Raw genomic sequence first — 12,656 nt, forward strand, 5'->3', positions numbered from 1 at the left:
TGCAGAAGTAATAATGAGTTAGTATGCTATTCGTAAATGGCCAATAATTGGTTTTTCCATTGGTCTTAAATGCACAACTAATAATATTTGAGAGTCCTTTCTTGTTACTGCTACATAGGTGTGTGTAGGTGTGTGAGGCGTGAGGTGTGAGACTGCTGCTGCTGTTGCAGTCTGAACTGTTCTCACCTCACACACGCTTGGTACAATCACTTTTGTTTTGTCGGAGATATTCTTCATATGCCTACAGGACTGTTAAGGTGTATTGTGACCTGGAGTGTAACTCAAGACATCAGGGAAAGTTGAGCATGTGGATATTTACTTCATAAACACACATTTCTTGAAATGGCCTTAGGAGTTAAGGTGAGTAACTAAGGGTTTTTTTTTTTTTTTTTTTTTTCTCTCTCTCTTATAAAGTGGCCTTGAATTGTATGACATTTTACCTGTTACAAATTAAAGAAAATCATAAAATCTATGTAAATATCCTGTTTGTAAGATCAAAATTGTTTAAACAAATCCATAAAGGCAAACTGTTAGAATGCAGATCAGTCATCTGTGTTGATATATATTTATTATGAAATATCTCTATTGGTCTATCTATCTACAGTGGCATGCAGAAGTTTTGGAACCCCTTGCAGAATCTGTGAAAAAGTTTAACAAAATAAGATAGATCATACTAAATGCATGTTATTTTTTATTTAGTACTGTACTGAGTAAGATATTGTACATAAAAAGAGGTTTACATTTAGTCCACAACACCAAAAATTGCTGAAATTATTAAAATAACCCCATTCAAAAGTTTGGGAACCCTTGGTTCTTAATACTGTGTGCTGTTACCTGATGATCCTCGACTGTCTTTCTGTTTTGTGATGGTTGTGCATGAGTCCCTTGTGTTATGGAAATTTTTCGTTTTGTTAATTTTTGCATTGATTGCATTAATCTTATTTAAGAATCTTTTTAACATGCAATGATCAAGGTAGTATATATAGTCCATAGGGACACTGAGTTATTTGTGTAACCTGTGCACATAACTGCTTTAGGCTGAAAAACAACTTCTAAAGAGGAACCATGTACCAGGAACAATTAGTTTTGAGACAGTCCGTACCAGGGAGAGGTGCATGAGATGTACGAGTAATGAGGTGATGTGCACTGGGCAACGTGATTGGCTCAAAGGTCCTAGTCTGTCCTGCAATGTATCTTTTACATTCTATAAAAAGTGGGCTGTAAGTCTGTGTGTTATCTCTTGGCACACAGACTCAGAAGCTGTGTGTAAACCAGATCATTCTCTGCAGAGAATTAAAGCAATACAAAGATATTTCATTCTCAGTCTCTTCAAATTGTTATTGAATTAGAACTTCCACGACACTTGTTTGTTAACAGTTAAACTGAGAACTGTTCTTCAGAAAAATCTTTAAGGTCCTGCAGATTCTTTAGTTTTCCAGCATCTTTGCATATTTGAACCCTTTCCAGCAGTGACTGTGTGATTTTGAGATACATATTTTCACACTGAGGACAATTGAGGGACTCAAACACAACTATTAAAAAAGGTTCAAACGTTCACTGATGCTCCAGAAGGAAACAAGATGCATTAAGAGCTGCAAAAAATTCTATTTTTGTTGAAATATAATTTTTTTTCCATTTAGTTCTGCCCTTCGTAAGCAACAGAAGATACTAGTATGTTTCCTGGAATACAAATTAAGTACAATTTACCTTGATCTTAAAATTCCAAAACTCTTAAAGCATCTGGTTTCCTTCTGGAGCATCAGTGAATGTTTGAACCTTTTTTAATAGTTGTGTTTGAGTCCCTCAATTGTCCTCAGTGTAAAAAAAAATGGATGTAAATAAATTTGCAGGGACTGTGTTACTGGAAGATCATTAATATAGATGTTAAAGAGACCCCTGTGGGAGTCCGTTTGCTTGTCTTCTCCAAGAGCTATTTTTGTCTACCATGTGTACTCGAAAACGTCTGTCATGGAGGAAGAGTTCTATAGCCTCTACTACCCAACACGCTTAAACTTTCATTTGTAACATCAAAGTATTTGAAGGAACCATGTTTTCCACAGCCTCCTTCAACTACATAAACTTCCTGAACTTGACACAGCATTGGTCAATCAAGAGGTCAGCAAGCAGAAAACCTCTGGAGACCTGGACTCTTCCGAGGCAGGGTTTGAAGCAAACTGCAGTCTGAGCTGAACATTCCATAAATGCCAGAGAACTACGGGCAAAGTCCCCAAAACATGTTTGCACATGCAGAGTTGTGCTTGCCCTGCGAATGGCTATCTACAACTACTTTCTTTTTGTTCCAATAAAAAAGTTTTTCTAATGATAAATGCTTCAAATTTAGAAATTCAGAAGCTAAACTCAAATTTGATTGTAATGTATTTAAGAAATCACCACCTTCATTATCATCTTTAATTATCAAACGCAAACCATGTAGTCAGTGTGAGACTGAGCCGTCGTGAAATCAGAAAAACGCACTGTTTTCTCAGTCCTAGGGTGAAGCACACAACAAGTCTGGACCATTTGAAATTGGTTTAATTATTTCTCAGGAAGTGATCGGCTGGAGGAATGTCACTCGACTGGATTTCATTTTGCTGGAGATGGAAAACCAGGTTTTTCTTACCCCCTTTTTTTAGTTTTAAACATAAACTCATTTAATTTTGATAAATTTGTCAGAAAAAAAAGTGAATATTTAATCAAGTGAATGTATCTTGATTTCACTCAAAAAAGAAAATTCTGCTCTCGCGTCAACACGTGGACCATAGAACATGAACATGCACTGGTGATTGAAGCCCAGGTGAAAAAAATATCAAACATAGCCATTATTTTTATTTTTTGCCACGCAAAAGCATTCCCAATGCGTCAGAAAATTACAGCTGAACCACTGGAGTAGCATGAAAAACTACCCTCACCATCTTTCTAGGCTTTCAAAGTAAGAGTTACTTAGACTGTCAGAGGATTGTTATTGGCAGAATACTGGCTAAATATAGTCAAAATTATAAGCGGCAATTATCAGCCTCCAAGCGCCAATGACTACGACTTAGTGTCTCTGACATCGAGACAGTTTAATGCAGAAAAAGAAAAATACAGCCACAAACAACAATCATCGGGATCTAAGCACCAACCAACTGAAATGTGTCTAATGACATGGTTTTTTAAGTCCACACTGAAACCTCACTGACAGTGTTTGATATATATATATATTACCAGTGCACCACAATTGTATAAATAAACTGGTTTTAAGCATTTATTTATCAAGATATCTTATCCCGCAGGTGCCTCTAGTGGACAACGTTAGCATTGCATCCATCACCTTTCAGTTGAAATGACTGATAATTTGTGAGCATCATAAATGAATGAAACTAAGCATGTGTTCACTTCATTCCTTTTTAAAGCCTTCTTTACTAAATCATCCTCAGCTTCATTTCCAGAAATCCCTCTATTTTGCCCAACAGAGTGTGAATGCCTCTCCTGTCCTTTGAATACTATACAAGAGCGCAAATATTTCATTCATTAAATCTTCTAAGGGTGATTTCTGGGCAGATATTTTTGTTGCTGAAGTCTTATTTCCTCCTCTGTTAAACCCATTAAAATGTAAGTTTCTGTAGAATATATTTATAAATTAGATGTTTTGACATTTCTGCACATAATTCTGAAATATACGCTCCTATACCTGTGGTTCATGCAATTAGATCCATCTTTATATATGTGCACACTTTCCTAAATTTCCCTGAACATGCTTCTTTACATAAGATTTCATTTTGTCCATTTTATACATTATGATAAATAAATGTATATGTATATCATAAATCATTATTCAAATTATTTTTTATTTTTATGGCTGATGGGAGTTTCTTTTTTCTCTCTCTCTAATGTGAGTTTGTTCTGGAGGAGGAGCCTCACTCTGACACGTCCCGCCCAACATTACAATCCTTCAGTTTGTGTTTCCTGTGTGTGTTGTGTGTGTGTGAGGTGTGAGACTGCTGCTGCTATTTCAGTCTGGACTACTGCAAAACCTGCTCTTACCTCACTCACGCTCAGTACAATTACTTTTGTTTTGTGTAACATTTCTGAAATATTCTTCATATGCCTATCATCGTACTGTTAAGGTGTATCGTGACCTGGAGTGTAACTCAAGACATCAGGGAAAGTTGAGCATATAAACATTTACTTCATAAACAATTCTAAGAGGAGCCAGGAGCATGTTTTAAGGTGAGTAACTAAGCTTTCTTTGCTTACTATATATATATATATATATATATATATATATATATATATATATATATATATATATATATATATATATATATATATATATATTTATATATATATATATATATGCATGCTGTTTCTTTTTCAATATCTATACTTGTTATATTATCTGTCTCTTTCATTGAGTCAGAGAGACTACCGTGTGCATTTTCTGTTTTAATGGTAATCTACTTTTGATGCAACGAGTATTAAATTTCTTATACAAGATTAACACACATTTTTAAAAAACTTTAGTGACCAATCATTCACAGTTAACACTTTATGTGAGCATCAGACAAGGATTTTGTGTATTTGTAAGCAATTGCTATCTCTCCCTCTTTGATGTGTTTCTGTGTAATTTATGTTCTTCTGCATTTAGATGGATATGAAGGTGTTGTTAGTATCAGCTCTATTGGGATTTATCTCTCATGTCAGAGCAAAAACAGGTAATACAATAATTTACTGCCAACAACATGACTACTTTCTAGTGCCTTAGGGCAGACATTCTTTCAATGTTTAGGTTTATGAGTTTTTTGTATGAATAAGTGAGCTGCGTCGTCATAAATACAAAGAAAAAACTAAAAAAAATACCCTCTACTCTTGTGCTTTTCTGTAAATGATCTACTTGTATTCTTTTCATAATGCTTTAGTCACTGGGAAATGATTATTTGAATCTGGTGTAACATTGATGTTAGATCTTGCCTTCTTAATTTACTGCATTTGTGTTTTCTGTTCAGAAAGCAATAGATGTATTTCTGCAAATGCCAAAACATGTGCAGAGTGTATTCAGATTGGGCCACAGTGTGCGTGGTGCAAAGATCTTGTAAGTTATTTTGCATCAAGGTTTGATTGTCTTCTCCTGACTCTGGAAGATGATCCGAGTCTTACCGGAACATGCGTGCTTAGCAAGTGTCTGCTTGCATCTTAACAGGACTTTGAATCTTCACGCTGTGATGAAAAGGATTCTCTGGAAAAGGCTGGTTGCACTCTACCTGGCATAGAAAACCCTCGAGGATTCGTCTCCATTGACAAGAACAAATCCGTCACAAACCGTGAAATTGATGGAAAACGGAATCTGAGGCCTGAAGAGATCATCCAGATTCAGCCACAGAAACTCACGCTGAACCTCCGATCAGGTACTGGACCCCGTCTGGGAATCACAAAAACATCGCTGGATGTGTCTCAACATGTTGTGAGCTATGAATCCAGGACAAGTTCATTCAAAGTTACATTTCATTATTTACACAACCCTATGTTGTTCCTAACCTATAGTGGACCACAGGAGTGTTTCTGAAGAACAGAATTACCATAAAAGTACTATAAATGTGGACCATATGACTTGATTTGTAAAATAAAATGGCATGTACTCTCATTGAAATGTTCGCAAGAAAACAACTGCTCACTAATGAACAAATCTTTATTTTGAGTCAAATCTTTTCAATGATCCAGCTAGTTAACCAAACCAGTCTGAATGCCTCGTTCACGAATATGTTTGATTCGGTTATTGAGTTCACCTACCGACTCGATGTGGCAAGGAAGATTATCTTAACTCAGTGACTCAAATTTCTGTTCATCAAGTAAAGCTATTATGTGATTTAAAGGGATACTCCACCCCAAAATAAAAATGTTGTTATTAATCTCTTCAAAAATAACGACTTTACTCAACAATTCGTCTCCTCAGTTTATCCCCACATCACCATAACGCTGTTTTGCGCAGACAGTTTAGTTTTTCTATGACAGCTGTGCTGCACAGATGCGCTGATATCATTCAAATCAAAGGGTAAATACATGTTGAAAACCTATCCTTGTGTCGCGGGTGACACAGAAGAGCATAAGCTGCTTGTGTTCAGTTTATATTCTCCAAAATAGCACTACAGTGATACGGAGAGATACAGAGGAGACGAATTGTTGAATAAAGCTGTTATTTTTAGTTTTCTTTGCATACAAAAGGCTCCCGGTTTTCATCCAAAATATCTTAAATTGTGTTCAGAAGGCGAACAAAGCTTTTACGGGTTTTGGAATGACATGGGAGTGAGTGGTTGACAGTCTTCATTTACATTTATTATGTGTCAATGATGATTGATTTTTTTATGATTTACTATGTTAATAGTTAATGTTAATGTTAATAGATTTACTAAGTTAACTATTAATTTGTTAGTAAAAATTGTAATGGGAGTCTGATCACACAAGACATAAGTTTAGAAAACTGGTCCTAGCATATTTCTTTGTCTCTTGTCTTTTCACACTGCAGGTGAACCTCAGAAGTTTGCTCTCACATTCAAGAGGGCAGAAGATTATCCCATCGATCTGTACTTCCTGATGGATCTCAGCGACTCCATGCAAAAAAATCTTGAGAATGTCAAGAACCTGGGAAATGAACTTGCCAGGGAAATGGAGCACATCACGAGCGACCTGCGGATAGGTTAGGAGGACATGCATGCTCACATTCACACCAGCCTACGATCTTAAAGCTGTTAAATGATCTGCTAACTCTAACTTGCAGGTTTTGGTTCATTCTTGGAAAAACTTGTCATGCCTTTCATTCTGATGACACCGAAGTATCTAAAGAACCCATGTTATCCAAATGACTGCTCAGCGCCCTTCAGCTACAAAAACGTCCTGAACTTGACGGCTGATGGTACATTGTTCTCCCAAGAAGTCAGTAAGCAGAAAACCTCTGGTAACCTGGACTCTCCCGAAGCAGGATTTGATGCAATCATGCAAGTCGCTGTCTGCTCGGTGAGTCGAGCTGCACATTCCATAAATGCCAGAGAACTACAGGCAGAGTCATGCTTGCACATGTAGTGTTGTATTTGGCCTGCGAATGACTGTGTTCACATCAACTTTCCTTTTGTTCAAATTAAATTGTTTTTTTAATAGTAAAAGCTTCAGAAGCTATACACAGATAATGTTAACAGGAAATTACTTCATCACCATCTTCATAAATGAATTCTAACTGTAGCCTGAGGCTTCTGATATAATTATCAAACATTAACCATGTAGTCAACGTGTGACTGAGCCTTTGTAAAATTAGAAACACAATTAATGTTCTCGTTTAGTCCTAGGGAGCAGCATGAAGCTGTGATCTGTTTGCTGTGTTTTGATTGTCTCTCAGGAAGTGATCGGCTGGAGGAATGTCACTCGCCTCCTTGTGTTCTCCTCGGATGCTGGATTTCATTTTGCTGGAGATGGAAAACTTGGTGGCATTGTTCGTCCAAATGATGGGAAATGCCACCTTGAGAATAATATGTACACCATGAGCCACTACTTTGTAAGTATGAGTTTTATTGATAGATAAATATGAGTTTTTATTGATAGATAGATAGATAGATAGATAGATAGATAGATAGATAGATAGATAGATAGATAGATAGATAGATAGATAGATAGACAGACAAATGTCAGAGTGTGTCTTTCATTTCAATTGTTTTTTCTAGGACTATCCCACTATCTCTCAGCTGGTAGACACACTGAGTGCCAACAACATTCAGACCATCTTTGCTGTGACAAAAGAATTCCAGAATCTTTATCAGGTGTGTGCAATGTGCATATTATATCTTCTCTGCATTGCTACACAATTATGTTCAAAATATTATAATATAAGCTTCTGGATTAACTCAGATTGTAGTCTGTATTGACTCATAATGCATATATTAATGTGTGTGTGTGTGTGTGTGTGTGTGTGTGTGTGTGTGTGTGTGCAATAGGAACTGTCTACTCTAATCCCTAAATCGGCAGTGGGGATACTGTCTGACAAATCTGTCATCAAGCTCATCATTGATGCATATAATGTGAGTTCAAGTTATGCATCAAATATCTCCGTCAGTAATGGTTGGCTGAGGTAAACTCTAGTTCCTCTTAGAGTTAAAAGGAAGTGAAACCAAAAACCGCTGTTTCTCTTTACTTGCAAAGAATTTGACTTTACAGCCAGTTCCCACGAAGGGTTGTTTATAATCTTAAATATGTACCCGGTTCATTTGAATGAACAGGAACAGTTTAAGAGGCTTATTGCTCAGTCAGATCAACAGTTCTGCGACCAGTAAAATTAGAAGCTTAAAGGAACAGTGCACCCAGAAATGTCAATTCTGTCATTTACTCACCCTCGTGTCTTTCTAAATCTTCCTTCCTCTGTAAAACCAAAAAGAAGATATTTTGAAGTACTGAAATTCCAAATATCTTCTTTTGTATCCCACACAATAAAGAGAGCCATACAGGTTTAAAATGACATGAGGGCGAATAAATGATGACAGAATCTGAGTGAACTATCCCTTTAATTAATGCACTCTTTGTTTAATTGTGTCCATCAGTCTTTGTCCTCAGAGGTCATTCTGGAGAACAGCAAGCTACCTGCTGGAATGTCCATGTCCTACATCTCCCACTGCAAGAATGGAGTCAGTGAAAAAGGAGAAAACGGTCAAAAATGCTCTAACATCTCCATTGGAGATCAGGTGAGAGAGTGAATGCAAAAGATGAACTGTCTGTGCTCATAGAATGACTCTATTTTGCTAGCTTTAGCTTAATCTTAGTGCACAAGTTATCATATGGTAGCATAATTGCAGCTCATTGCCATTCACCAATGATATTCTAGTTAAGACACACACCAGTTGAGACTGTAGCAGAACTGAGCAACACCCAATGAAATTACAATAGGAAAGACTTGGAACTGGGAGAGGAAGATGTAGGAAATAACTAATTAGTTATTTGAATTTTCAGTTGTGTGCATATCAGTGCTAAGCAATCTCCATGTTGCACTCTTTCTGATGGTGTATAAGATGCAGATTTTTAGATGAAATACTGATCCACAAGTGGCACATTCAAAAATAGGTTACATTTAAAATAAAAATGGGCAGCTGTGATTCCCAGAAACTCACCTTAAAAATAATGTGACAATGTTTTAAATATTATGAGATGGCTTATTTGTGCCTGTACATTTTACAACATGAAATTGTTTGTGATGTAACAGAGCTCTCATAACTTATTAGGGTTTACAGTGCACACAATAAAATAATGAAATAAACAAATAAATAAACAAAACATAATATACATTACTGATAACAAAAGTGACAATAAACTAAATTATATAAAATATAATCATGTGTGTTGATGTGCCAGGCAGGGACCTCTGGAAATTTTATTTTTTTTTTTTCTGTTTTTCACTATAAATTATAATGTTATTCATAGTTTATACTTGCAAAAATCATACATTTAAAAGAGATTTGTGGTAAAATTAAATATAGTGTAAACCATTTTCTATTTTTCATAAATGAGTCTAATGAAACAATACATTCTTATCGTAGTGTTTAAAAGCTTTGTCTGTAAAAATTTTGTAAAATGTTTTTACAGTACACTGTTTAGTGAATCTCTAAATATGGACACATCTTTGTAATGTGCATGAGGCCTTAGAATTCAATGTGTTGTGTTGTGCCTTACAGGTAACATTTGATATAGAAATCATGGCTACAAGCTGTCCATCTACAAATAAACAAGAGACTATAAAGATCAAGCCGCAGGGCTTCAATGAGGAGGTGGAGATCGTCCTCAACTTCATCTGTGAATGTGAGTGTCGTAAAGACGGAATCCAGAACAGTCCGAAGTGTAGCGGCGGTAATGGCACTCTGGAGTGTGGAATATGCAGGTGTGAGAAGCTGTTAATCTCATATGCAAATGCAGATAATTTGACAAATATTCTGATTCAACGTTATCTCTCATATCAGGTGTAATAAAGGCCGGCTAGGCAGATTATGTGAGTGCAGTCAAGATGAGTTCCTGACAGATGATCTGGACGCGAGCTGCCGCGTGAATAACGGGACGGACGTCTGCAGCAAGAATGGAGAATGTGTCTGTGGAACGTGTGAGTGTAAGACAAGAGACAACCCTGAGGAGAGATACAGCGGGAAGTTCTGCGAGTGTGACAACTTCAGCTGCGACCGCTCCAACAACAAGCTCTGCGGAGGTACAACCCATTGAGAATTCGCTCTTCTTTCTTTTGCTGTAGTTTTCTCACAGATGTTATAGTTGTGAATTAATTCTGCTGTTAAGATATTTGTACAATACGGAGTAAGAAATTCAGTTTTTGCATTGAATTAGGAAATATTTATTATTAAGGAATTCTTTTCCTCACAGGTCATGGTCGATGCGAGTGCAAAAAGTGTATCTGTGATGCCAACTACACAGGCAGTGCTTGCGATTGCCCGTTGGACACCTCAACCTGTCTGGCCAGTAACAATCAGATCTGTAACGGTCGGGGTACCTGCGAATGTGGCGCTTGTAAATGTACCAACATAAAATTTGAGGGTCCAACCTGTGAAATCTGCCAAACCTGCTCCAAAATTTGCAGAAACCACAAGTGAGTTATTGACGTAGAATTTTCTAATGAGGTTAGGCTAACATAAATAACCCAGTTTGTTGAAGTACTGCCTTGTAGTCAGTTTTGTATTTGAATAACTTTAAAACACTGTGTCACTAAATACATTTGTCTGTGTTTTGCCTTAAAGGGACTGTGTTGAGTGCATTCAATTTAACACAGGTAGCAAGAAACAAACATGTGGGAAAGAGTGCAGTGCCTTTAATGTAACATCAGTGAAGACTAAGGAGGAACTTCCTCAGCAGATTGACATCAATCACTGCAAAGAGCGCGACGTTGATGACTGTTTGTTCTTCTTCACCTACGCTACCAAGAACGATGAAAAAATCTACGTCCATGTGGCTTTACAAAAGGGTAAAAAAGATGGACAAAGTAACATTTTTTTTTTCAAAACTGAAAAACAAATATAAGTACTGCACTCTTAACTGTTAAAGTAAATCTGATTGATTTTACTATTCACTTTCATGAAACTGCAGCAATTAGCAAACAAAATGATCCAATCAATTCCCAATGGATAAAACCAAGTCCCGCCATACATTATTTTCTTGTTTGAGAAACAGTTTGACTCGGATATACATCACAATAGTGGAAAAACATGACTGCAACTTCTGTTTCATGCCAACTCTCTTATTATTGATAACTAGTTTACAAGTTCTACCTTTAACATAATGCATTGTGCCTGTGTTCACAGAGTGTCCCTCTGCCCCTGACATCATCCCCATCGTTGCGGGTGTGGTCGCAGGAATCGTTCTGATTGGTTTAGCACTTCTGCTCATCTGGAAGCTGCTCATGATTATTCATGACCGCAGAGAGTTCGCCAAGTTCGAGAAAGAGAAGTCGAATGCCAGATGGGACACAGTATGCACCTCTTTATTAATATTATTTTTTTTATATTGCAAATAAATACATTTTTAAGGGTTCATACTGTACATGCTACTAGAAAAATACTGGGATAATAATACCTGCTGTTCTGTTTAGGGTGACAACCCCATCTACAAGAGTGCTGTGACAACCGTAGTAAACCCCAAATATGAGGGGAAATGATGGAGCTTCAGGATGGCTTTCAGCAGTGGTTCTCAGATGGTCTTTGTTTCATCACCCAGATTTTACATCAGTGACCTAATAGTATCATAAACAGCATTTAATGTAATCTGGGACAGATTTTGACTTTGGACCAAAATACCCACTCAGCTGTCAACAACAGTTTTATCCTCCCTTTTAAATTTTTTTATTTTTATAGCCTATGTTAATATTAAACTCCTCATTTCCAGTGAGATTATGGTTTTCCAGAGCACAAGAAGATTCACTATTGATTATTATTTTTGAAAAGTTTCTATGAAGCCAATAAAACATTGTCAGGTTTAATACATACAATATTGATCGTCTCATTGTGCGGGTGACTTTTGTTTCTCCACGCAAGTCAGTGGATGTTTATATTTGCGGGAGGGGCATTCTCATTTGATTGGTCAAAAATCAATCTGGTGGAAGATGAGTCATCAATGTTTTTGTTTCCCAATTCCCTAAACCATAAACTGTCAAAGTATAAATCTGCTGAAATTACATTTTGTTTGGATGATAACTACACACTCACGAAAAAATGTACAAGAGCCGTCACTGGGGCTGTACCTTTTCTAAACCAATGGTAGCAACACCTTTATCCCTAATTTACTCCTAAAGGGTGCATAGAAGTACATTAAAGGTACATATTATCACCTAAAATCTAGATATTAGTTCCCAAATAGTACATATTTGTTGCTTTTGAAAATGTACTGCCTGAGCGACAGACATTGTACCTTTTTTTGGAGTGTAACTAAGTTTATCAATCACACTAAAGGCTTTTACACTAAAAGTTTCTTTTGAGCTTGTTTTCCCTGTTACCACAGTATTTGTAGTTGTATTCAATACCGAAATCGGTTCAAATTGAACAATAGAACAAGACAATAGAAGGGGTTAAGTGTATTTTTGCAACAATTAGTTCTGCCACAGCATCTCTTCATGCTGCTGCTATTAGATCATATGCCTGAAGCTTCCCACAGGTGATTGG

At 36.7% G+C, this 12,656-nt stretch overlaps 1 protein-coding gene across 1 annotated transcript; it reads left to right on the forward strand.

Annotated features, from left to right (window-relative positions):
* The first annotated feature begins 164 nt into the window (after positions 1-164).
* Positions 165-11,986, forward strand: LOC127934593 (integrin beta-1). The gene is made up of 17 exons (XM_052532079.1): positions 165-360; positions 4,107-4,209; positions 4,628-4,694; positions 4,986-5,071; positions 5,180-5,384; positions 6,500-6,670; positions 6,752-6,987; positions 7,364-7,519; positions 7,686-7,781; positions 7,956-8,039; positions 8,556-8,696; positions 9,681-9,883; positions 9,963-10,201; positions 10,372-10,594; positions 10,743-10,966; positions 11,304-11,470; positions 11,591-11,986. The coding sequence occupies exons 3-17, from the start codon at positions 4,628-4,630 to the stop codon at positions 11,654-11,656; spliced, it is 2,364 nt and encodes a 787-aa protein (XP_052388039.1). The 5' UTR covers positions 165-360; positions 4,107-4,209; the 3' UTR covers positions 11,657-11,986.
* The last annotated feature ends 670 nt before the right edge of the window (positions 11,987-12,656 follow it).

This window comes from Carassius gibelio, chromosome A2 (assembly GCF_023724105.1).
Source record: "Carassius gibelio isolate Cgi1373 ecotype wild population from Czech Republic chromosome A2, carGib1.2-hapl.c, whole genome shotgun sequence".
NCBI lineage: Eukaryota > Metazoa > Chordata > Actinopteri > Cypriniformes > Cyprinidae > Carassius > Carassius gibelio.